Raw genomic sequence first — 27,500 nt, 5'->3', positions numbered from 1 at the left:
TTCGTGATCTGCTGGATTCCACCTTCCCCACCTCTCCTGTGTTCGTCCTTTATGTGTGTTCCTATCCCTTTTCCTTATATCTGTTTCTATATAAATGAGTATATGTATATATATATATGTATATATATATATATGTATATATATATATATATATATATATATATATATATATATATATATATATATATATATACACACACATACACACTTATGTACATATTTTATTTATACGTACATTTATTTATTTATGTTTAAACATTTGATAAATCTGGTGATCGAGAGAAGTTCATCTGTTCAATAAAACACCCAAAATATAATAGAAAAATTCGAAATCAGTTTGCGCAAGTAAAGATTTCTGTCTCAACGTTACCGAATAAAATATCGTAATCGAAGCTTTTCGCGTGCCTTCTACGCAGCATAATATCACGCCCGCTGATCAGGGCTTAAACAAGGACCATATTCAGTACTATTACTGCTATATCTCTCCATTACTATCATAAGGTGGCAACTGATGAAGAATTATTTTAATTTTAAAGAAAAGTGTAGTCCCCTCATTTGAAGAAACTTGCACCCAGTCCTCTAATTTGGATATCGTCGACTCAAAAACTTCATGAAGGCGAACTAGGGTTAAGGTAATAATGAAATGTCCTCGACACTAGACTCAAAAATAGAATGACACATGAACATTCAGCATAGACAGAAAAGAGATTAGGCTACTGGTTATGACTTGGTATGGCTTTGGAAAAGTTTCACCACTGGAAGTATTTATCATGATATACAGTCGAGAACACGTTTGAAAATTAAATATTCCATAAAAATCAAGGTTGAGTTTATTAATAGTAAAAAAAAAACATGGCGATATTTTCCAAACGAAAAACGTGTCCTCATTTCTTATTTGCTCTTCGGAAAAATTAGACTTTCATCCCGAACAAATAACACGTCACTATTAGGATAAATATTATGGATTCCTGACTGTAAGGGAACGGCATTGAATCGTATTTCTCCGAAGAAGTGAATGTAGCGGGAACTTTCCTCTCGACTTTATCTCAAGACGGTGTTCGTGGGGACCCTATTCGGTCTTACAATGTAATTTCCTAAAACGAAGGAAACCTCAGTCGCCTCTCATAACAGTGAAACCTTATATAATTCCGTATCACATCTGGGTTTTCACCATATATCGGGGTCGTCTTAGTACGATAAGGTAAACAGAAGGTTAAAGGAGCCGTGATTTCATACGCATGGTCTTCAAATTGGGAATTATCTAATTACTTCTCGGTTTTTCCTCGACGTATTAACAGGATAAATTCCGGTGATTTACATCAGTACTCTTTTATTGCTTGCATTAATAATTTTGGTGAATATGAAATTCTCCTCTTTCCTTCATCTATGCGTGTGAATAAGGGCGTGCGAATAGGTATGACATAGGCCCATTTCGTGCAACGCAAAAATTATCATACCGTGTTCTCATACGGTACTTTCAAATATTTCATCGCAACACTTTGATAACGTGAAATAGCTTGCCAAATTTCATGAGCACATATTTCCATATATCCTTCCCTGTGAGAAAAACCATTACATATTTGGCACGGAGATTATACTTAATGCTTTTACGTACTAAAAAGATTATATTTTTCAAATTTTTTTCCTGTAACCTGAAAATATTTTTCAAAGGACTGAAAAATTCTCTGAAATAGTTCTGGTTTGCGAGAGACCCAACATAGAGCCGTTTGCAGATGGGCACAATACATATTCAATACTCTAAGCATATCGAAGTTGACAGGAAAAAAAGAGAATGTCCAAGATTTCACGCATTTCTGAACTCTTTTTTTACCTGGAGACACACAAAGGTTTGATTTGTAAATGGTATGAAAAAATTGCGTTCAGTTATGAAGTAATATTTTTAATTTAAGCATTGATTTACCACGTAGAACTTTCCATATATTAATTTTAGCTAAAATTATTTCGCAACCTACCAAACGGTATAATCTTCCTCAGCGGTGAACAATTGGTAAATGAACATTAAGAAGTGGGTAAAAGTATGTAGCTGGATTATGGACGAAAGTTGTAGCGATTAAGACATGTTATGAAATTTTATAGATAAGAGCGTTTCAGTTTTCATTTGATAAAGCATCAAACACTGATGGGAAAATCAAATTTCGAAAATATAAAATAGGAGCATGAATAAAAGGAAGTGTATTTCATAATTAATTACTTAAATTATAACAATAAAAATGCAGCCATTTATAGGGTTATCATTTTGAACAGTTAACCTTGGAAGAATTTTCACTGATTTTAGCGTATATATCTTTAGCAAACATCATTTCTGAACAAATATTTTCTGACCCCTTTTCTTTCGAACCATGGCAGGATCTATTCATAATAAAGTTTTTAATTAGCTAGTTCTTATAATGACGTTGTATAGCTGATCATATAGGTTTACATAGTACGACAGTTATACATTGAGGCTAATTTTATTTCAAGAAAAGAGCAAGGATAGCTACTATCCATGCCCTTGCTCCGATAAAGATAGAAACGCCATCTATGAGGCAAAGCATGTACTAGATATTTAAAATTTCACTGACTTTCATTTCACGGTCTAACAGTCATCGCAGGTTTTATGTTTATTTCTGCTCGGTGATGCACCAGCTCAATGTGCAACCGTTTGCAAGAAATGTGCAATATGTTTTTTTGAAAAATAATCTTGTGTGGAAAATATTCTATTCTAAGCTCCTGTACTGTTCCTTAGTGATTATTTTTTGTTTCTAAATATAAATACAGTATTAAAAGGACGCTCGTGTGTTGACTTCAAGATTTTCAAAGGGTTGTATCAAAGATTCTGCAGGCCATTTCAAAAGATTATTATCAGAGGCTGATAACATTTTTAAAACGGTGAAATTTGCTGTACAAATGCAAAATAAATGAAATCTTATCAAAATATTGGTAAAATGTTTTTCTTTCTCCATAAACTCAGTATTTTTCATAAATTGTCGACCTGTGCATAGGATTTTAATAGCTCTTGAAAATTAAGATACTAAGCGGCCGATAAACGGTACATGCGATATTACAGGTTAAATAAACCTATCCCTATTGCTCAAAAGGAAAACTGAAAAATGTGAAAACTGCAGAGAACTCTTTCTGACGACCCATGCATGAAAGATAATCGGGCAACAATAATCTACCGAAGAATGGAGAAGAGTGATCAAATAAGGACCAATTCGCATTTAGAAGAAACATAGACCGAGAGAAGCCATTCTTGCTGTTCGACTCACCGTAGAGAAATGAACACAGAGAGATCAACCGACTTAAATCGTATTTTTTGCTCTGGAGAAAGCTATCGAGAACGTGTACTGGAATTTGACAATACCATAAGAAATATGGAATAAAGTGCAACGAAAAATGATTAATATAAGCTCTATAAAGAGAGCGGACGGCACTGATTAGATGTGGTGAAAGCTGGAAAGAAGCGGAAATAAATAAAAAAGTAAGTGTGGTTCGCTCATGATATTTGATTTGTAGATTGGGAAGGCAGGTAACGAGATCAAGGAAACAAAGAAGACCTGAGACGTATGCTAATCCTTGTGGATCATGGGAAAGAAAAAGTACCACCTTATGTTAAACAAGATTAAATCTAAGGTAATGGCCGGCAGTGGAAGTAAACAAGATTATATTTAATTAGGATTTTGGAAAACATATTGGGAGGAGTGCCTGAGTTTCCTATTTAGGAAGCTTTATCACTAGTGATGGAAGAAGCAAGAGGGTAAGAGATTAGGAATGGCAAAGGAAGATTTTTATCAAAAGAAACAATTAACTACGGCAAATTTTACTAATTAAATGAGAAGGAAGCGATACGTTAAACGTTATATATGGAATATACTTCTCCAAATATGTAAGACTTCGACGATAGAGCAGCAGAGAAAAAGATTGGAGGTGATGGGAATTTAGTGTTGAAGACGAATTTTAAAATGTATCGGCAGAATAACAAATGAAATAGTAAATCCAGAGGTGGAAAAGAGGCCTATGGAGGGCACTTTGCAGGAGAGGGATTTTCATTGTGAAAATCCTGGGGCATGATAGCTTATTGGGGACCATAACAGAAGGCAGTACGGAGGGGTAGAATTACAGGGGAAGTCTCAGGATAAAATACTAGAAAGAGATTATGGAAACTTAGTTTCTGAGCTTACTTGTGTATCGAATATTAATCACCACAAGGGCAAAAAGGAAAACAACAGTATGCAAATTTTAATAACTAGTGTTTACCCTGCCTACATCATTATTATTTACCGAAATGATTATATAATAACGAACGACCTCAGAATTTTAAAACCAGAATTTATACTTGAGTAGGAATGGTAGTCCAATTTTCTTGTTTTTCATAGGCACTCCATCTTGGAAGTTTTTCGGAATCGCACTTGAGTCTTTTGTAAATTTATAGAATAATTTCACCTACGTTATTTGATCAAATTTAGAGTAAAAAATCAAGAGAATATTCAAAACTAAGATTGGTAATCATTCTATATAGTATTACGCTTTATTTTAACAATAGTTGACTAATTTTCACGGGCATAATTAGTTTCATCACTCACCTATTTATTTCATCAAGCTTTTTAGTATTCATCATAACCCAGCAACAAAAAAGTAACGTAGGTACTAGTATGTTAATAAAAGTAGCGCCACCTACCACCTTGGAATAGAAAGAGAGGTATGAATAATTCCGTTTAAAAAAGATTTGTCACAATTTTCTAGAGGAGATTAATACCCTCATGATATTAATTCCTCAGCAGGATATTGTTTTTACGCGGCTCCTTGATTTGAATTTGAGAAAAATATAGAAGTGTAAGAAATTTATCGTGATACTGTTTATATAAACATTCTCAATGGAATACAAAATTTTCCATACACAGTGCAGTACTTTTGTTTTATATATTATAATGACTGTGAATTCACTCAGCGCATACGAAGGGTATGAACGTGGACGGGCAGGGATGAATTGTTGCGATGAAATTGCAAAAAAAGCGATCCTACCTACTATTACTTTCATGCGGAGAATGAGTGAATAACAAAACTTGAGAGTAAATCGTAAAAAATGAGAAAACAAGATACGGCAGCGATTTGATTATTGCTATGAATTTATGAGGACGTCCTGTATCATATATCCCCCTAGAGATATCTCTCCTGGTATGTTGGAATGACAAACTTGATTATTCAATTGATTTTGTCGAACCAAATGCGAGTTGTTTACGGTCGCCCACGAATTCCTAATGGCCGCGGAGAAACTACTGCAGTGCCCGCTGCCGGAAATTTACCCAAATTTGTTGGAGACGCAGCGAATGGTGATGATGGCAAACGCACACCCCTTTCCCTCCCCTTCCACTATTTCGGACTTATCTCTTAGGACGATCTGCACTCCATTCCGGGAGCCGATCCTTTCCAACGACGTCTTCGCTTAAAGACCTCCGTCGAATTGACATCGGGCGGAGATGAGGAAGACAAAACGGCCCTCCACCACGAGAGGGGGATGAGGGAGAACGGGACGAAGCCGTTCGATTACCGCACTGCTACGCCGCCGTCGATTTCCAGAGGACTGAGTGAGGGAGGAGGAATAGTCGAGGAAAGCAGTAGGGTGGGGGGAGAGAAATGATTCTCCGTCGCTCCCTAAACGTGCAGAATTTCCAATATAAAGGGAAAAATTTGGTTGGGTACTTAGTCACAAGAAATGATACCATTTTTATAAATAACCCAGATAAATGGAGAAAATTTCCATCCAATATAAACGGCCGTTCGGCTATAAAAAAATGATGAGATGCCGATTAGAGGAATAAAACCTCTAATGCACTCAATTCATGCAGTTATCTGGGCCATCGAATAATCGAACTCATCGACACAGAGGAATCATCAAATAACTGAAATCTTCGAGTTCATCGAATGTTGGAAATTAAGGACTTCTGTGGAATTGACGATAGTTAAATTTTATCGTGCTCAATGGAAAAAAATAAGAGAATGCGGTTACCAGTAAATTTAACAAACATTAACCTGAAACAGTCGCTGAGGGTGGTTGGAAAGGGCCGTTTTAATCAAGGAACATTTTTAAATACATCTACTTTTTTAAACATGGTCATGGCAAACTCTGCTCATTCCTCAACTGCATTACAGACGAGGAGTAAGATCAACATCGTCTCTTTCAATCTGCTATATAGGCCAGTCAGATGAAAGGCATAGTTATGGATATGGGGGTACCTTATATGATCGTAACTAACTTACTGCGTACGTATTTTATGTGATCTCCAGATCACTGTATAGACATTGACAAGGCGAATTTCGCAGTCACCCTACGTCAATTCCCTTAAGGTTACCGTGTCCAGTTAGTTATCCGCCCTAACGTGGAACGTAAGGTTTCATCCTCAATATAATATGGGCAGAAAACTGATTGGTGGCACCAAAGCCTAGATGCTAAAAGGGAAGCTCTTGGAATAATATCTGTTGAAGAAATTACAACAAAATAAAACTATTTGATTAATCACTGTTTGCGTCCTCAAAAACACGTACAGTTTCTAATAAGTGAAAGAAAAGAAAAAAATTACTTTTCTTCCTGTTTGTCCTTCCCTGATACGGGCTTTTGGTGGGATCAAATGACGTCAAACAACATGGATATAGAAATTCGTTTGAATTTTCCTTCTCTGTGAAAAATATATTTTTACTTCTGTTAAATGACCACAGATAGAGTTCATAAATAAAGCATGAGAAGTATTGTGCTATTTTCTCATATCCTAAAATTGGTTGGAAAATTTGATGCTTCAAGTATATGTACCACACCACCATGTTTATTTGTAAAGAAATCATTAATTTGTATTAAATACCGTTTAAATGTAGCCAGTGAAAACACGATAGTAATTGATTTCTTTAATCAGGTCCTATTACAATAATTTCAAAGAAACTTGTCAATGAGAAATCGGTCCTTGTCCCTCCACGAATATACTTTACAGTTTTAGGCTTCACTTCGAGGAATTGTGTGTTATGCATATTGAAAGATTTTGTGTTTTTCTACTAACTTTATTTTTATAAAATATAATGCAAAATTTCATGAAATGTTTCATAAATTTTCAAATTTTATAAGAAAGCCTGTGGAAAAAAGTCTTTCAATATGTTTGCTACTTTACGCTTGAAAAACACGTCGCGCATTCACTACCGTATTTCATATGCATACCCAACGTATACAAAGCTGTGGCTTCGCAGCATGAGAAAGCAGGTAATGAATGTTTTTGTCTTCTACGTCCTGGGCGTCAAGAAATTCCGAAACAACGTTCGGCATTCTAGATGAACAAGCCACATCATATTTAATGTCTGTTTGCAAATGACAATTTCTTTTAAAGTCACGCGAAGCGCGTATCGTATATTTCCTCGAAAAATGGAGTTTGAACGCAATGAAATAAAATTAAAAAAATTAATGCGGGGCTCATGCCAGCAGCAGATGCACAAGGCATATTCTCTCATTGATATCATTGTAATTCTATTAATCATAAGGGAACGTCATTAATTTTTGAAGCGTAGCTGCAATTCCTACATATATTTGGAAATCTCTTTTATCAATGTCAAGTTTTTTACTTCTCTTACTCCCATCTATTACGATGTTTTGTCATCCTTACTGGTTACAGTAGAATGTGAAATAACATATTGCCACCTCAATGAGAACGGATTTAACCAAGTCTATTTGAATATCGCAAGGAAATGTATGCATAATACCAATTCACAAGTCGTGGGACTCTATTGACCCCTGACAATCACAAGATAAAAACTTCTTTTTGATAAACAATACAAAAATACAATTTGAAATCGCAACATTTGATAAAAAAGGATGTATTCCATATTTCAGCGCCTAAATCATATTTTTACACCATATAACCACGCCCCCGTTAGCCAATCTTGCGCACATATTTTAAAGACATGCAGTCGAAGCTGGATGCATGGCATTGTGAACCCATCGCCAAAAATTTACCAGTTCAATTTTTTATATTTTTATGATGGTTCTTAAATTTGTAAGCTACAAACCGATGAAATTTGGATAGTAAATATGATGGGACGATTGAACGATCTTTTACCGTCAAAATTTTGGAAAAAAATAGAAATTACTACAAAAAGTGTATCAGCTAATACTTTTAAACTTCTTGTACAGCGTGAGAGAAAAAACACTCGGACGTCGACAGTTTGGCATTTATCCAATTCATGCTAACAATCTTTGCACGAATATGATTAAAAAAATGAACACCCACACATAGAAACATAAATATTAAAAACGTTCTCCACAATCCCCATGAGAGTTCAAGCCCGAGCAAGAATTATTACAGGAGGTTATCACAATCACATTCATATTTTAGTTTTCCAATATAGGTTGGAAAATTTTTCAAGAACATTTCCAGGCCGACGGAAAATTGCACCAGGTTTTTCTCAATACCAAACGTAACTCCATATAGTTGCAGGTTTTAATATAATAATTTAAAAAAATCAATTGAGCAACCCAATGCATCCCAAAATTCTTCAAATCTCCAAGTATTGTTTCCAAACCCTTACGCAGGACAATGACCGACATTGTTGGAAGAGTATTCCATGGAGAACACAAGCAAGCGTGAGAAAAAGCAGGCGTGCGATATTGTGCGAGCAAGCGTGTCAAAAGGCAAAAATAAACATGCATGCATGCAAGCAGTTGAGCAAACAAAACGAGCGGGCCAACTAGCGCTAGACTAGAAGATCAGAACTCTCGAACTTACCCCGCTTATCTGCTGCGCGTCTTTGGAAGGTAGGTGGTGGTGGTGGTGGAGGCCCTGTTCCGCCACGTTCAGTTCCAGGGGCATCTCCTCCCTTAGAACGTCGTCGCAGGCGTCCCCTTCCTTCTTTTTCCTCCTCCTCTGTGGCGGTGTCTTGTAAATCTTCATGAAGCCTTTAAGGGGCCTGCGCTCTGCGGAATACCGTTAGCATACAATTAAGGAAATGAGTCCTCCTCTCCGTTGAAATGGGGAGAGAAATGAAGGGGGAGGGAGAGGTGTTTATAGAGAGAGATCCAAGGCGATATAAGGATGAAAAGGAGCGCGTAGTTCTTGGAAGAGCGACAGAGAGAGAGAGGAACGTGGAGGTCACGGGTGCGGCGATAACTACGCTGGTTGGAAAGCACACCGACCAATGATAAGACGATATGAAAGGCCTGGAGAGTATATGAGGAGCAGGGGGTCGGGTGGAAAAGGGGGTCAAATAGAAGAGGGAGCCGATTGGAAGTAAATTTCCAAGGCTGCAGAAATTTTGAGAACACATTAAGATACGCACTGCTTACTGCATACCCGCGTGCAGGTGTTTAGAGTAATGACGCAAAAGCAATTTTCGTTGTGTTTCTCGTTCTAAACCTAACATAAATTTCGTACTTTTTACAATACGATAAAAATATTACCGTAATTGAATGAAAATACATTATCTATGAATTATAATGAATGTGCTCCAAACATAATTACATTCATTATATTATGGAGCATTTACGTGCACATATGTACTATATTATCGGTAATTTCCATAATATTAATGGTAGCACAATCCTTTTCACTATTACCCAAGAAAGCCAATCAGAAAGCGACTAAACCTCACACCATTATAAAGCTGATCGTAGAAGTCACTTAAAAATGAATTTGCCGTTTTGGGGTAACTTGACTCCAAAGTGAGTTAAAGTATTTCTTCCCATAAAATTTCTCTTGCCTTTACATTAAGATCAGTACACCAATTGTTTCTGAAACAACCAAAAATAAATTTAAAATTCTGTTCAATATTAATTTTTACACACGTGTAAATAATATTTTTAAAAATCTTTGATTCCTCCAATCTGACAATATTATTATTTAAAAACAAAACGCATTTAATAATTCGTTCCCTGACATTTATTTTAAATTAAAAAAATCATCGGCCTATATGCGAAGGAGTCTTTAATTTATTTTCGTAATAATGCAAATAGCATAACACCCAGATGCATTTCACAAAATATTAAATAGAGTAGATTCTTCATACTCTCTTATCAATATTTGCTGATCTCGGTGATAAATAAGAAAAATTCTTTATGAGCCATTCCAAAACATCTCCTATTAATTGAATCTATTCGTTGAATATTATTTTATTTAACTTTAAACTTTCATGGCAGAATGCTTTCTTATTTATCATTCTCGACTATCTTGAGACATGCGCCATTCCTTAGAGCTTTACAACGATAAATCTTATTCACTAATGGGGAAAAATTAAAATCAAGGAATGCAGTGAGAACGAAAAGACACATTAGGGCTACAAGGAAGGTCATCGCTACGCCAGGGTTCTTAGGGCTATAACGCTTCTCCTATTACGATTCTTTCAGGGTTAGAATTCTGCGAAGAAATGTGGACGAGAAAATAAAGGGAGAGAGAGAGAGGCGATGGGAGAGATGGGACGAGCATAAGGGAGCAGAAGATAAGATAGAAACGGCCAAGGAATGGGGCGTGCAGGAGGGATATTTAAAAGTAAGGGATCGAGTCCAGTGAAAGACGTTGAAGAAAGAGGAGAGGAGGGGAGTTGCAGGTACGTATTAGGGAGATGAGGGGTTGGGTTGCTGTGTGAGGGAAGTGTGGAGAGGAATGGGGCATTAGGGAGATACGCAGTGGGAGGACGGAATGGGGTGGGTCGGGGGAAAGATAAGTAGATCTAGAAGGGGTTTAAGGAAGCAGTTTCCTCCTTAAGGGAGAGTTTTAGACGCAGGACGGCCCTGAGGGGGTGGATGAGGAGGGGAATTGGGAATGGGGCGCTGGAGAGGTGGGAAGGGGCTTAGTGGCGCGATGGGTGTGGATGGGCGGAGGGTGAAAAGGGTGGGAAAGGCGTGCGGAGTGCGAAGGCAAGGTTTGGAAGCAGAGTGTAGGAGTGCGGGCAGGATGACGACGGAGGGTGCAAGCAAGGCTTTAGGGAGAGGGATGAAGTGTAGGACTTGGGGGAGGTAAGGGAGAGGCTTGGTTAAGTGGAGAAGGGATGAATGCCTTGTTTTGGAGAAAAGAAACAACACGGGGAAGAAGGGCGAAGGAGAGAATGGAAACATAAGGAGGGATGAACGTGGCTATAAAGTGAGCTGTGGGCGTCATGAGATAGCGTAAAAAAAAGACCCGCGCTCTGACTACGGAATGCAGATCTCTGGAGTTTTGCACTGGGCCACTCGGAAAAGAGAGTCAATCCCACCGAAAGTTAATGTCCCTGGAAAATGCTGTGAGGAGAAGGCCGAATGCTAATGTGAATCTCAAACCTAATAATCACAGTTTTTGAGCATCTTTGAAGCTTAAGGAAGAAGTAATTCTTGGTTGGTAAATTAAGAAAAGCCAAAATGAGGATGAGTAGCGACATGATTCTACATGCGTAAAATTCATCAAGAATATACTTTCAATGTTACAAGAATTATCATCTTGAGGAACTGGATTTATGTCGCACAAAGAGTAATTTCTAAATAATCCAGTATTTAAAGATCGGTAATGGTATATTTCCTCCATTTTCGTTCCATTTATCCGAGAAATAACACAATGAATTAAGCAATGCGTGTTCAATTTAGATAGATCTCTTACAATTTCCCTTAGTTTTATTTTTTAAATTATTTTTAAGCACACATATATCATACGAGTTTTAGTTATTCAAAGAAATTTGCAGTAAAATATGATTCATTGAGTTCTCATTGTCTCAAAATGAAATAACGATCAAATATGGTATCTTTTTGCTGGAAATACTCATGCGTTTTTAAATTACTACTTGTGACCTCATTACATTTTGCCGACGACTTAAAATAGAAGGGAGTGATTAGCAAAGTGAAATGGAAACAGGAGATACAGAGTGGACTTGAGATGGGACACATGTGAAAGTGAAAATATTCTTGAGATTTGAAGTGGATTTAAATAATTGGACCATTAGGGAACCTAGAGGTGGAGAGGGAAGGCATTAGAGTAAGTAGTTGAGAGTGGACATATTGGTCAAGGAGTAGAAGGGATGGTGATGGCAGGTATGTACTGAGAAATGGGATAAACTTGGTCAAATTCTGGGACTAACTAAGCTTGACACATGCATGGAGAGCAAATAGTTGTAATATAAGTTGGAGTGAATATGTTCGGCACTTAACAAATTAAATCAAGAGAATGACTTTAATTCCTTTATTTTGGCATTTTGTTATTTCGCAAATACCTTAAGCAAGTGAACGATTACTTCCAAAAGGTCCAATAATAACAAGTTAAATCTATCACCAGCATTATGACGCTTAGAATATCATCTCACACCGAGAAAAATGATGAATAAATGCGTCCCTGGTATTGTAAAAACACAATCAGATCGTTTTAACAACGCCTGAGAAGAGTATTTAAACAAATGTCAATATGACCGCTCCATTTTCTCACAGAAAAAATAGATACATGTATTTATCTAGAGCCGTGCTCAAAAATATCAAATACAAGATACAACGAAAAACAAACAGTAGAATGGGTATTATTTCACATATACCCACATCTACGCGTCCAAGAAAAAGTGTACCGACAAAGAACACCAATGGAAACGGATAAAATGCTATTAAATGCCAAGTTTTGTTCGTTTTAACTGCAAATTGAACAAAATCAGATCAAAAAACAGTATAAATCTCTCAGTCCGTAAGTCAAAAGACTTTAATAAAATCACTCCTGGCAGAAAAGTGATCATATTCCAATTAGCGATTCTCTGAGTAATTTTTAGGGAAAAATTAATGACTTTACTAAAGTAGCTACTAATTTTTACGAGCAAAAGATCACAAAACGCATGTAGCCTTAAAATCTAAATTCGGTGTGCTTTACCACAAACAAGTTATCTCTTCTGAATTCCACTTAACATGAATACATATCGGGCACTAAAATTAAACGCGTCATTGTATAAGGTTATTCACAATTAGAAATTCGGGTTTATCTTCTTTAGGCCCACCATGCTCAAAACAAAAATCGGAGGGTTAAGGGAGATGGGCTAGGAATTTCAATGAAGGCTCGAGAATGGAAATGAAAAAGATAACGAGTGATATAACCTTTTGAGTGTCACTCAATAAAAATAACGTTGATTGCTAATTACCTTTATGCGTCAACATAGGTCATTTGAATGTGCACAATTCTGTCTGAAATGGAATTTAGACCATTTTAACTGATACTCGTTACAGATTACTTAAGGTAATTGAGCTAAATATTTAAAATAAGATACAATTTACTGTTTTGACAAATTTAATAGATAGCATTTATCCGCTAGTTGAAGAGCAATATTGGCGAAAGTATGATAACTGTGAAGAGGCAGCTTGCATCACATGAAACTTCCGCGACATTCAAGATGTTGTGAGACCATTACGTGACACTCAGAAAGTTGTGAGACCATTACCACTTGTTACTCACCATTAAGAATCGGCCAGTCAGAGAGGGCAGTATGCAGCAGCCCGTTAGAAACACAAAATCTATAAGCACTCAACCAATTTTGCCGAGCGTACAAGATTTCACTTTATGTATTCCGGCTTGGACCTCAGTTATCATTTACTATGTAAAGGTACCTTTCGAGGGAAGAGGCGATAAATACATTTGGATTTAACCCCTTGTCATACCAATAAGATAAATGGGGAGGTCTGGGGAAATGATTTTAGCCACTGAAGGATATCGGCCGTGGTAGAATTTTGCAAAAGCGATTTGTCTTATTTCTTGTGAACTTTATATTTCCCATTAATTTACTTCTGAAACTATTATCGAGTCGTTCCATGAGTTTCTCAGTGAGATGACTGGTAACTCGCTCAAAAACCGATACAAAGATTGCAAGTTTGAGACCCATCGTGGGCAATGGCGCGTGGTACGCTCTGTTAACTTTGACCCAGGAAAAAAACATTCAGGAAAAAAAAACAATCCCCTATCGGTATTCAGAGGCACACAAGAAAACATTTCTCCAGGATGTCTTTTATTAGTGTAAATGGTTGAAAATTTGTTTGTTTTTTTCCGAAACAAAAATTAAATCAATCCTCAAGATACATTTATGAAAAACCATTGGGAGTAGAACTAAGACTGTGATATCACGCAAATAAGTATGACAGCGATGAAGTACGAAGAGGACCTTGTACGCTCAGCAGAATTGTATCAGGAAATCGATATGCACCCTTTTGTTTCAGTCGAGATAACACATTTTCATACTATAAATAAGAATACGGAAGATGGAGATAGCTAAGGGACAAGTATTTTTTAAAATTTGAGACATCCATTTTACTTTTCAATCACATCTCATAACTTTTAACGATATTTACCTACTATAAATCGCTACGAACATTTATACTTATTTATTATTACTTATTAGCAATAGGAATGACTAACACACTATTTAGCATTTTCCCTCTATGCTGCAATTCTAAAGGCTGAAAGGAACACAGAGCATACCTAATCGAATCAGCAATAGTAATATTATAAAGCTAAAAATACACTATATGTGTGGAATAATGTGAAGCAAATAAAACCAATGAAAGCGTACGGTGCAAAATTTAAGCAGTTAATATTTACAGGATTAGCAGAAAGGTTTTAAAAAAAATCCTCTCTCTGTCTCTCTGCTCTTATTACATGGGCACAATTTTCATTTGTTCACATAAAAGTCACACATCAAAACATTCAGCCGCAAGAAGAGAATTCACCAATGGCAAAACATTTATGTACCATTTTTTTTGGATTGTTTGCTGCTATTGCGTGCAGATTGAATCTAAATGTAGTGAATGTGAAAGTGAATATTTTTGCATGAGTGCCTTTATCTGCATCCAATTGGAACAGAAAACCGATGAAAGGATTTCACAGGAATTTCCAGAAGTGCAAGTGATACAGGTAATTTTACAATTAATTCAAACAGACGGAGAAAATTCTTAAACATGTCGATCATAATAATATCTGCTATATTATAAGTACTGCTAAGAGCTCTGCTAGGTCTTCGGGGTTGACAATGGGTGCCTTACATACTTTAATATTCACAATAAAAAAACACTCATCATAATGATGGAAACTACTTTCTGAGTTTTACTTCATAATTAAAAGTCGTAATTTCATGTTTGGTGAGTTATGGCATGCCTTAATAATAGTAAAAGCAGTCAAGTTATTCATGAAGGCATTAAAAATTATATGAAATCATTTTAGTGAAATTGCGAGGACGTTTTTCGCGTATCACGCATTCCCAACAATTTATTAATGGTCTATACCCATACATAAATGACATAAAATAATCAATATGCCCTTCTATTGAAAATTTCACCTAATGAAATTATACCTTTCTTATAGCCTTGTGAAAGATTAATTTGCTAGATGTTTATAACCTCTTGAACATAAATTTAAATTTGCTAGAAATTCGCTGACGGCAGTATAGGCCAGCGCATCTTTAGTGAGGTTGAAAAAGAAGGTGCTTGTCAATTGGATTTTAGAACTGTGATGAATGCCGTTAATTTCTTCAGCTATAAAAATGTGTAACCCCTTTATTTTCCTCAAAAATCCCTTTTGGTCTCGTTTTACTTCATTTTAAATTTTCGAAAGGAAGAATCCCTGCACGAAAAAATGTGCACAATTATGGTAGGGCCCACAGAGTTTTTTTTGATTTGGTATTATATCTTAAGGTGACTATTACGAACGCTTTTCTACAGAAGCTTCACAAATATTCCGCTCAACCGAATACCACCATGCAATCATCCGATAAACTCATGAGATCCAACCAATAAATGTTCGGAAGAAGAATTGTACCTCAATACAATATAAAGCAAAAATGGATTTTTTTCTTTTAATTTAAATCAATTGCTCACCACCAGGTTTCTTATAATTACGAAGTCAACCAAAAATAGAAATGCACTAAAATGACTAAAACGATAAAATATGTCATTATTTTTTTCATTTAAGAATAATAGAACATCCTAAATTTTAGAACATATTTTTGTTAGTAACTTCATAAGATTTCACGACAGCAGGACGATAAATAGCCATAAAAACGCGGGTTCAGAAGGCGCAGATGATGAAAAAACCCAACTGGGTCTTCTTATTCACAATATCCTTAAATCGGGCGAAAACAATGCACTTTGTATTTCAAAAACAATTTCGTTAAAATTTCTCACAATAAATTAATTTAAGAAAATTAAACGCCTTGGGTTCAATAAGAAAGTGATACACTGGATTAATAACTTCATGTCAAATCGCATGCAAAAAGGAGGCGTCGATGGGCTGTGCTTAACAGAGGCTGATTGAACGTCAGGTCTGAGTATTAGGGCGCTTTTATTTTTAATGTATATCAATGACTAAAGCTCACGAGTTTGTGGCCATCTTAGATTATTTCCAGACATGGTAATATACAGGGAAATGCAGACCCCAGCAGATTGCGGGCTACTCTCTAGCGATTTAGGCAAAATATTGGATTGGTCCAAGGAATCGGGATTAGAACTGAATGTAAGGAAATGCGCAATTTTTAAATTTTGGAGCATATGAAATGATGACAATGCAAAAATTAGACAACACAAGCAGTGAGTTAGGTGTTAACTACCGCAGAACAATGGAAATATTTGATGAAAATCCTAACACCACGAACCAGGACCCTTTCGTGGCGTGCATTCAGGAGAATATAAATAATCTCGAATTATCTCCTGCATATTAGGGGAATATGTGAATCCACTTCAAAGAAACGCGGCTTCATTACACAGGTGGCGAGGAAATGCAAAAGTAAAAGACAAGTGTTATTTCGCTTTAGCTGGGGATACGCAGCAAGTGCTCCTTGGAAGAATTCGTCGATAAAAGAATTCACAAATCTAAAGTAGGAAAAGAAGAAATAAAGTTCAGAATCCGCTTGATTCCTCTAAAATTGTAACGATAAGTAAACTAGAGTGACATGCCTCTCAGTGAAATTAGACTTGGAACCGCTTGGGACGCGAAGAGAACAAGCGAGACAGACTTTTAGCAAGGTTCAGAACACACGAGTTTTACTAGGACACAAAGGGAATTATTGTGATCCACATCTTATGGGGGTCATAATATGGGGTTAGGTTAGCCCACGAAGATAAAATAAGAGAGAGGGACTCCAGTACTGATGGATATCATTTATTTGTTCTATCTTCGGGAAATCAAGAATCATAATGGTGACAAAATCGAAGCCAATTTTGTTATAAGCGTGAGCTAGATTAAACATTGCGTAAACACCTTGTGCATTCATAGATATTCTTGTGTACATTAGCTAGTTTTATAGATCCCTGTAAGTTAAATTAAGTGTTTTATCAACACATACGTCAGTGCGGGTACGAATAAGCAAGCTTTTTGTTGGTATTACATGTAAGTGCATTCTACTTTTCGATTGGTGTCCCAGCAGCCCCCGCTCTTGCGGTGAATGGCGAGGTATTTAGTTGTAAGAGCTGAGTGATACTGTCAGGGGACTCATTATTCCAGATAGAAGATCCTCAGTACACTTCATGAAAATTATGTTACTCAATTTTACTCGTTTTTATCCCAATCGGTGAATTGAAGTATTAATTCCTTAAGACCTCGTCAAATATCCCCCCGATACCTCTTCCACTGCTCACTAAACCCTCGAAAACTCACTACTGGACAGCAGGTGGGGTGTAATAAATTTCACACATCTATAAAATCCATGGAGATACAAACAATAATCAACTTTTCAACAAAGTACTTTCAACTTTTCTCTTTCAGTTTTCTTCCACCCTACCATCCTATATGTATGTATGTATGGGTTTATATGTGCGTACTTATGTATGTATTTATGTATGTGTATGAATGCATGTATGTATGTTTATGTGTGTATATGTACGTGTGTGTGGATATGTATGTATATGTGTAGGTATGTGTATGAATATAGGTATGTATGTGTGTGTATGTGTATGTATGTGTATGTGTGTGTCTATATATATGTATATTCTTTTTTCTTTTCGATGTGCAAATCTGTGTTAATGAATTGATGTCTGTCTATATGTATTTATGTGTACATATTAATGTAACTATAAGTTTGATGGCTAATATAATATGTATACGACGATGGGTTAAATGGAAGAAGGGACCATTTGGTCTCAATTTCGCCCAACTAAAGACCACTATCTATCTATCTATCCTAAAGCATACTTTGAAACGAAGATTTGTATTCCTCCGCTGCCATATAGGATAAAATAGAAGGGAACAAAGCGATCCCCGGATAGCGGAACATGCGAATAGGGACCAACGTACTTATGCGTGGGTGTGAATAGGTGTCGAGGAGTGAGAAGGGAAGAATGGTGAGGGGATGAGGAAAGGAAGGTCGGCAGCATAACCCAAGAAAATACGTTCGCAGCGAACTCAGTAAAAACGATTACAAACGGCTCATTAATTGCTCGTGGCAAAAAGTGTATCCGAATGATAACGGGCGTGGCGGTAAAGGAGAAGTATAACGAATGGCGTTTTGCTCACGAGTCGAGCGGTGGAAAAAACGGACAAGAGGCCTGGGCAGACATTGTCTCGACGGCGAAGATTGATGCAAAGGCATTTCAAAGGGGTAATTGGGCTTATTCCAGGTTTTGCAGGGACGAGCGGGATTGTTGCTTTTTATTTTCCCTTATTCATTTAAACCGAACCATTGTCGCCCGAGAGATATGGAGCCATAAGCACTGGTCTCATTGAGACAAAAAAGTTGCGAATCGAATTAAGGGGTTTTCTATGGGAAGGCTACATCTCTCCTACATTAAGGCGCAAAATAAAAGCCTGTTTACGTCCGTCGCCATTATGGTGATAGAAACAGGCGTTTTCATCAAGAATTAATGGGTTAGCACTTCTTATCGCTTAACTTAATTCAAACGCTCCTCTTTTTAAGGTCGTGTTAGTAATTCATAGGAAGTAAAGGATATTCTTGTTGCTTCAATGGAACTTCCACTTAATCTAATACCCTATTGACTATTTCTTTAACTGGCGGATATTTTTTGTTTTATTGGCTATTATAATCCAACTGAAAATATATATCATACGCAGCGGGGAAAAACAAAGCACTTTTACATGATAAACTAAAATTTTGAATCCATATCAAATTGAAATTATTATTACTTTTGTTTGGTATTAGAAACTGTAAGGAACAGGAGTTTAATGCTACGAGTATTATCCCAAAATAAAATTTATTCTAGAAATCTATAGGTGAAATGAAATTTATCTAATCCATTCATTATTTTTGGCATTGCTCTCTTAACTTAAAGTGTTATAATTTAGCACTCGAATAATAATGTAAATAGGCAATAAAAATGATTTAATATGAAGGAATAAACATACACCTAAGCTATTTCTAAGCAACTTTTAGGTTCTAAGCACTATCATATTCCGTTTAGGTAATTGCCTTTTTTATGGAGCCGAAACCATAGAAAGGAATTATTAAATTAAAGAAAGAATTATCTTTATTGACTATAAGGTTCATATATACATATATATATATATATATATATATATATATATATATATATATATATAATTTAAACCCCTGGGCTATGTCAAAAAGGACTTGACTAGGTGCCTGAACGAGATTCCCGGGGACTCCTTCCAGGAAGCTTACCAGAAGCATAGCAGAGGCGCTGACATCGGTGTGTTGATGCACAGAGGTGCTGGTTTGAAGAGTTATAGTAATCCGTACTTTGATCTGCAATGAAGTTTTCCCCTGATTTATTCCACTTATTTTTGGGACAAACCATATATATCGGCATATATTTCTCCCTCTTTTCCAACCCATTTCCACTCTTCCCCTAATTTCCATTGTTTAAATCTCTTTCCCACTTGGTACATGCCTGATCCAGGTTTCATTTCTTTTCTGGATAGTTTTGTGTAGTGCCTCATGCTTCCTAATACGGTTTAATACCCCATGCGACCAATGCGTGCCTCGATCAATGAAATAAAAGACAAAGGTTCTATATCCTAAAAAAGATGCATTTTTATTTTCATTTGTGGTGGAAAATAATATTCGAAGTTATTGTGAAAGAGGATTACGCACTTATCACAACTAAACATCATGAAACACAACTTTCCACCCCATTCTCCATTTACTATCGGGAATAGTTGAGATTGACTGAAAAAACTTCTCAACGATGCATCTATAATCCAATTACAGGGACCATGAGTCGTCACTTCAATCGAACGAGTTGGTACCCAAGTCAAAAGTCTTTGAACGACAATCATTCATAGTTTGCTTTACCTTTGAAGAAAATTTTGATTTTTTTTCAAGTGCTACGATGAGGAGCCATTACTGCACCTTTATGAAAATCAATTATCAACCCAGTGCAACGTAACGTCGAACGAATAGATAGAACCACTTCTCCGACGTAAGTAATATAAAAATAATAATGTAACTTTCGATTTGAGTCACAAGTTCTTATCATTCCACCTGTCAGTAGGGTAATATTTCAGTTGTTTATCAGTCAATACATGAACAGGTTACAGCACCGCATATTAGTGCGCAAATATTACAGTATTGTTGATAAACGAGATTATTATGAGCAAACATATTGAATTTTTCGTGATGAACATGGGAATATATATCTGACTACTGAAGCATTCTACGCTGGCTTTATGGTGTTGAGCGAGCAGAAGAGAATCGTATCAAAGTCTTCAGTTAATATCGTGGGAAAAAGAAGCACGTTAAGTTTTATAAAATCAGTCAATGATAGTTTTCACGTAACCAGAAAATCTGACTTTTACACCGTGTTATCTTATAAAAGGGTGGCGTTAAGTGCAGATACATACGCAGGGATTACGAGCATGATTCCATGTAATATTCCCACATATATCTTCTGCGTGGCAGTAATAAGTAAAATCATCAGAAGAGACTCCCCTACTGCCATATATTTTTTTTTGCTCCTTAATGCCAGCACAATACACAAATTCAGCGTCCTAGTCGACCCAGTTTCCAGTTCTTGTATCATTCCTTACCTCCTACGCCTCTTACTATTGCATGGAATTGTTTATGCACACCTTCTTGCCGCATGTCGTGAAGTAAAACGCTCTCCAGTTAATTCCACCTACCTCCACCAAATCCGCTAAGAGCGTCGAGTGCCGCGCAAAGCTACTTTCCTTACGACAAAATAATAACGTTATCCCACATTCACTCCACCAAATAGCATTGCGAATGTGTCGACCCTGTTTTGATACAAATCTTCGCTTAATATTTTATAGACAGATCTTATTTATCCGTACGCACCATAGTTATCATCTTAGATTGAAATATTAAGGGTAACAAGGGAAATTCTTTTAATTTTTTTACACACATACGAATAGTTAAAGAAAGAAGTTAATTTATACGTTTAAAAAAGATTAAGAGAAAAAATAAAGCTATTTGATATAAAAACTCAGGTTGCATTTGCATTAGCAAAACAGTTTCCATTTATTTGGTACACTACCTATAGAAATTACTTTACCGAAACATTTTGCGCTTAAAATTGAGCAGAAAGAGAAATTGTTGGAATGAGCAAGAATTGTAATGGGACAGATATTCCGAGAAGTGGATGTGCCAGTATAGAAGAATCTCAAGAAAGTTGGTTGGAAAGAGCGGAAAACGTCAGAATGACTAACGGCTTAGTAAACTCTCTTAACCACCCAAGGCACAAAACCCCATTCCTTTTCCAACTTCATTCTTCCGTGAAACCATGGCAACCAAACACAGGCGAACTCATTATGTCTTTTAATTGCATTTTTATCACTTAACCAAATCTGTTTTTGATTGTTCCCTAACTCTGAATGAATAAATAAAGTCACTTAGGAAATGGCATCTTTATCTCGCGAGTTGCCGCCAAAAAAAGTGGGACAACATCTTACGATTGAATGCAGGCACCAATCTTTGCTTTATATTTTAATGAAGAGTTGAAGATTCGATTCGAAAAGATTAAAAGCAGAAGAAAAAGACGATATGTGGCGGCATGATTTTGTTATTGGATTACCTGCTTCCATGAATATTTAGGATGTAATGTGAGTAAATTTTGTTACAGCCTTTAAAATAATCTTTTCGACAATTATTACTACATGAGTTAAAGTTTGTAATAAGTAACTATTAGGTATATCCAATGTTAAACGCGTGACCGTAAAGTTTTTAATTATGTCGGTCATTAAGAAGTACGTACTTTAAATGGGCAAAAACAGCCACACACGCACACAAAGGGATACACAAACATACGAGCATTTAGGTACATATTTGAAATTGAATCAGTCGTAATCATAAACATAAAAGAATGGAAAGAGACACCTGAATTAATGACGAATGAGTACATTTGCTGACTTCTTGCTAGTTTTCATTGAATTCAAATGAGACACATAAATTAAATTTACGATGCGTTTGCTCCTTTCCTTAAGTGATTTGAAATATAATTGCCAAATCCATTTTGCGGTACTAATTATAGTTCAGCTACATTTTGAACATCTGAATTGATAATTGATGACATGAAATATCATGATATTATATATCATAAATGCGGTAAGTGTTAATGCGGGTTAGTATGCGAAATATTTTGTAGAGTTAACAAAATAAACTGTCACTGAACTCTATCTCAAACGTATAATTTGCCATTTAATATAAATATTTAAATATTTTCACGGTTCAAAAATGAAATGGGTTTCACAAATTTACATCCGCTTCGTTTTTTTATTATTGCTATAATATGATTGATAGTGAAATTACCGAGGTGCCTAAAGCTAACAAGTAAATTGAAAATCAATTCCTGGAACACGTTAAGAGGTACATAGTTAAGAATCTACTCATCATAGAAAATGGTAGTCAATGATCTATTTTTTTGTTTCTTAGAAAAGCTCATAACAATATTCTGCAACGCATGAACAACCCATGCTTTCTTTTGAAACCATCTATCACTGATCTGTTAAGCTTTTGATAAATCATTCCTATAGCTAAAACTCCAAGAAATTACAAAGGGATTACTTTTAATACTTTCTGGTATTTTTAATCACGAATATAAGTTGAATACAATGTCCAAAGAAAATTTTTGTGACAGTGATGCCGTAATCGAGAGTGCTATATGGAAAAAAGATTCTACAAACGCAAGTACCGAACCATCCAACTCGGAGACCATCGTAGCAGAAGTGAGAGTAGTTGTCAAAATTTGCCTCCAACTTGTTCTCACATTAACCTTCACATCTCGAGCGAATTTAATCTCCGCGGCCCCAACCAAAACGAACACGCTCTTTCGACGACACCCCACCGTGTCCTCCGCCGGCGAAAGACATGAGCTTCACCCCGTCACCCCCTGGAAGGGCAGGTTCTCGAGAGGGGAGGTCTTCCTTTAAGATGAAGACGAGCGCCTTCGAATAGTCGAGTGCTATGGGACGTGGGAAGGGGGGAGAAATAGATAAGAAAAATGGGAGCAGGGGGTAGCCGGGTAAGGGAAGCTGAGAGGTGGTCGGGGGACGGAAAGCGGAGGGAGGAACACGCTTGTAAGCTGGGATTAAAAGAGGAGATACGGGTAGGGAGAGGGAAAGGGGTGGCGGAGAGGGTTTGAGACTCTAGGGGAGGTTGGAGAAGGTGAGGCAGAGGAGGGGATTGTGGGAGGGGCAAAAAGGATTTGGCTGTTAGGACGTTCGGCGTCGGCTGTGATAAGGTTTCGGGATGGTTTGTAGGTTGGCGCTCTGGGTTTTTGGCGGGGTTGCGGGGGTGTTTGGGATAAGGAACCCAAGAGCGCGAATGGGCTTAACCTCGGAGGGCACGCCCGAATAGAATTTCCAACCTTAGCCTACGCCAGGGTATCAGGGGGTGTGTTCCTACCCCCACCGCTGCTCCCACTGCCGCAACCTCACACACTTTCCCAAGCCATCGATGAGGTGCGAGCCGATGTAAGTAAGCTGATGACCTCGTCAATTTTCCGCGGGTGCGGATTGTGGGGAAGGCGTCGGTGGTGGAGTGGGTTGGTGAGGAAGGAGAAAGTTGCTAGGGTGGGCAGAGAAGGCGAATAAAATCTCGAGAGAGGAAAATGGAAGGGACGTAAACCGAAATACTTATGGTGGAAAGTATCTTATTATTATTCGGTCAAGTAGATATTACACCTCGGGCTTCATCTTGGATTTATTTTTAGAAGATAAAAGGAGACAGTAAATAAAATATATATTCTAAATATTTGTTGCAAAAACTTTGTCAAAATAAAATGTACCTAAAAGAGAATAGGATCCTTGTACCATGTCACAAATGATGAAGCTAATGGCATTTTTCAGAACCAAAAGTTGAAAAACTGGTAATATTAGCTGAAACTTCAAGATGCAACTATTTCGGGATTATTTTATTGTAGAAATGATAACCATTTGTATCGAAATAATCGAAAGAATGTGGTTCTTCGTTGTGAACAATAAAACGCAATTGATGATTATTTCGGGGGAATAAGTACATTAATGCGAGAAATGTTCTAGCCTAGTTCGTTGTGAACAATAAAACGCAATTGATGATTATTTCGGGGGAATAAGTACATTAATGCGAGAAATGTTCTAGCCTATCTGCCACAAATATTGCTTCAACGTTTTCTATGTTATTTAAATGCAAAGAACTCCGGCAGATCCCGTGGTAGTTACTTTAAAGAGGTTTAATAAAAAGATTTAATTAAGAGAGAGATTTAATAAAAATATATTCTTAGTGAATTTACTGCGTTTTAATGTGCATTAAAACGCAGTAAATTCACTAAGCCAAGCTCCTTTCACCAGTGATCTTACCCAGGACCCCTCGAAAACGAAAAGTTTTCTTTTATGTAATGAATCATTTTATCTTAACGTAAATATGAGCAATATTTTTTAATTATTAAAATTAAATACGCGTTTAAGCTTTTAAGTGCTTATTAAAATATTATTTCATTTTAAAAATATATTTGCGCATTAAAATAAGAAAAAACTGATTCGCATAACAAAGTGATAAAGTATCATTTGCGTATGTTTGCCTTTATTCACGATCACAATTTAGTAAATAATCTGTTGTAATAAGAAAGAGGTTTTCTTATAGATTATAGTAAATGCAGAAAACTAAAATATAACACGCACAAAATGGATATAAATATGTCCACATAATGTTTAACATTTAAAGATAAACAGGTAGCATAATATTTCGAAATTTAGGACTGTACCTGGCAGTACTGCCTTCGTTTCACTACTTTTGATTCCAAGTTTCAAAAAAGGTATGCATTCTTGAAGTCCTAATAAAATCAATTTGTAAATATAAATAAAAAATGCCTCGACAAGACAGCCAACATGAGATATGATAAATTTCACTTCAAATCATCTTCTTAGTTATTTCGAAGTGTTTAACTGTTGTATTAACGCTAGGAACATAGGACTTCTACAATTTATCCCAGGACTTTCGCTTTTTTAATAATTCCTTCTTCTCGATAGCTATGTAAATTATTATGCCTTGGAATAAAAATTAGAAAACAAATGCGATGAGTTTAATTGTAATTAAACTTTGTGAGAAGGTAAATTGTAACCAATCAATGCACAACTCCACCTTGGAAAGCCGAAATGAAATAATAGCACTGGCCAAATGCTTTAATGAATATATATATATATATATATATATATATATATATATATATATATATATATATATATATATACATATGACTCCAGGGATTATTTACAAATGTATTATTTCAATTACCTATAACAATGAAACTTTAAACATTAAGTATTTCTAAACACTTCGCCATCTAATCATTTAATAGTTACCACGGACTTTAGAGAAATAATATATATTGTCTGAAAAAAGAGAGACAAAATGGGATATTTTCACCAAAAATTCATTATTAATTCAAGAGATACTAGGGGTTTCTTTGAAGTATCAGTCGTTAATTTTCTTAAAGAGACCGTTTGAACAAGTAATCCCCTCGTAGTAACAGCAAATGGTTCACGTCATCTACAAAGCCATACTAAGGTAATTTGGAAACTTAACATGGATAATGAGCAGTAAATGTCTATTTTAAGTAATTTATTACCCAATTAGAGGTCTCGATCGGCGCAACTTACACAATTAAGACTTCCGCGTCAACATCGTACTCGAGATTTATGAAAAAGAAAGAAAGGTAAAACTTTCGGATCGTAAATTTTGGGGGTGCGATGGAGCTCGGCGATGAGAAGATGACGCGGGAGGAAGCTGCTAGATCGCGAAAGACTGGCCATCTTCATGAGGAGTAACCACATCTGATGCAGTCCGTAAAACGATTTTCCCTCATGCAGCAGCGATGATAAAAATTGGCATAAGCTTAGCAATTACATAGCGAGCATGTTAACGCTCCGATTGCAAACAATATGGAATTTTTTCATCAAATTAATTTCTATCAATTGTAAATATTTTAAAAACTGTGCTTTGGGAAACAGAAAGTTTCACCTGGAAAAACGCTTTTTTGCTTGGCGGGCGGTCTTTCGGTAATATACCCATTAAAATTCATGCGCAGGAAAACTCCATTCACCTAATTGTTCAAGAGGCTCAACATTAAATAAGGTAGGGTAATGAGTAGAAGGCATATTTAGTTCAAACATGCTTAAACAAGCTATCATTATGAAATACATAAATTTGAATGCAATTATACATATCTCTTATGTAAAATCGTTTCGCATCATCGAGCATAAGCTAAAATAATTTAGCCAAAATCTATTGGTTAAAATTTTAAATAAATCATATTTTTCAGCTTTTACACAACAAATATAAAACCGTCTTCCACATTTATAGGCATCCTAATGGCATTTCTTCAAAGAGATACCTGCTAAATAAAATTAAAACCTTCTCTGCCATTGTCGCAGTACTGCTGAGGAGGGTAAGCGGATATTTAAGAAACCGAATTGGACAAAAAAATCGTTAGGAAGTGAAAAGGAAATGTACCGTTTCCACAATATGTGCAACACAGACCAGACACCAGTGACCTGTACAACACGTACAGGTCACTGGTGTCTATACTATACTCATGCTCTTACACGGTCGTAGTCAACACACACTACCCAATAAAATACTATCTGTTAAAAAAAATCAACGTGTTTTAGAATTTAAAATGAAAATAATGGATATTATAAAACATAATATATGGCCTGGTCTCAGCTACACCCACTGCTTCTGCCATAATATAGTTGATGAATGAGTTTGAATGAGGCTTCAACCTCATAGACTAATGGCCGCTTGTCAGTCATACATTTCTGTGTTTAGGACATGCCAGGCTGATCTCAGAAAATAAAAATTACAATCTAGTTTCTTTAGTTTTATAAAAAATCTTTTGGGGTTAAAAACGTTCGTTATTCTAGTGTCATAAGAACATTCTTGACAAAATGAACGAATCCTGGTCTGGCAATATGTTCATGATTATGAAACCAGCATGAATACTTGTGGTTTCATTTAAAATATCTAATCCCACATTCTTAGATAACTATGAAGAGCGATTCGTCACCACCGTTTAATATTTGTCTTCAAAAATATCGCTGTTGTGAAATACACCTCTTCCAAGAAGAAAATGACTCCCGGGATGCACTTTTAAT

General features: G+C 36.2%; 1 protein-coding gene across 1 annotated transcript in view; it reads right to left on the bottom strand.

Annotated features, from left to right (window-relative positions):
- The window catches only part of LOC139698581 (neural cell adhesion molecule 2-like), a 555,474-nt gene that overhangs the window by 3,881 nt on the left and 524,093 nt on the right, over positions 1–27,500 (bottom strand). Inside the window, exon 13 of the mRNA XM_071597424.1 lies at positions 8,760–8,947. Coding sequence (XP_071453525.1) covers positions 8,760–8,947 — 188 coding nt within the window. The remainder of the gene's footprint in view (positions 1–8,759; positions 8,948–27,500) is intronic.

This window comes from Hetaerina americana, unplaced genomic scaffold, assembly GCF_022747635.1.
Source record: "Hetaerina americana unplaced genomic scaffold, ioHetAmer1.1.p SCAF_9, whole genome shotgun sequence".
NCBI classification, from domain to species: domain Eukaryota; kingdom Metazoa; phylum Arthropoda; class Insecta; order Odonata; family Calopterygidae; genus Hetaerina; species Hetaerina americana.
The sequence above is the reverse complement of the archived record's forward strand: the minus strand, read 5'-3'. Positions and strand labels throughout refer to the sequence as shown.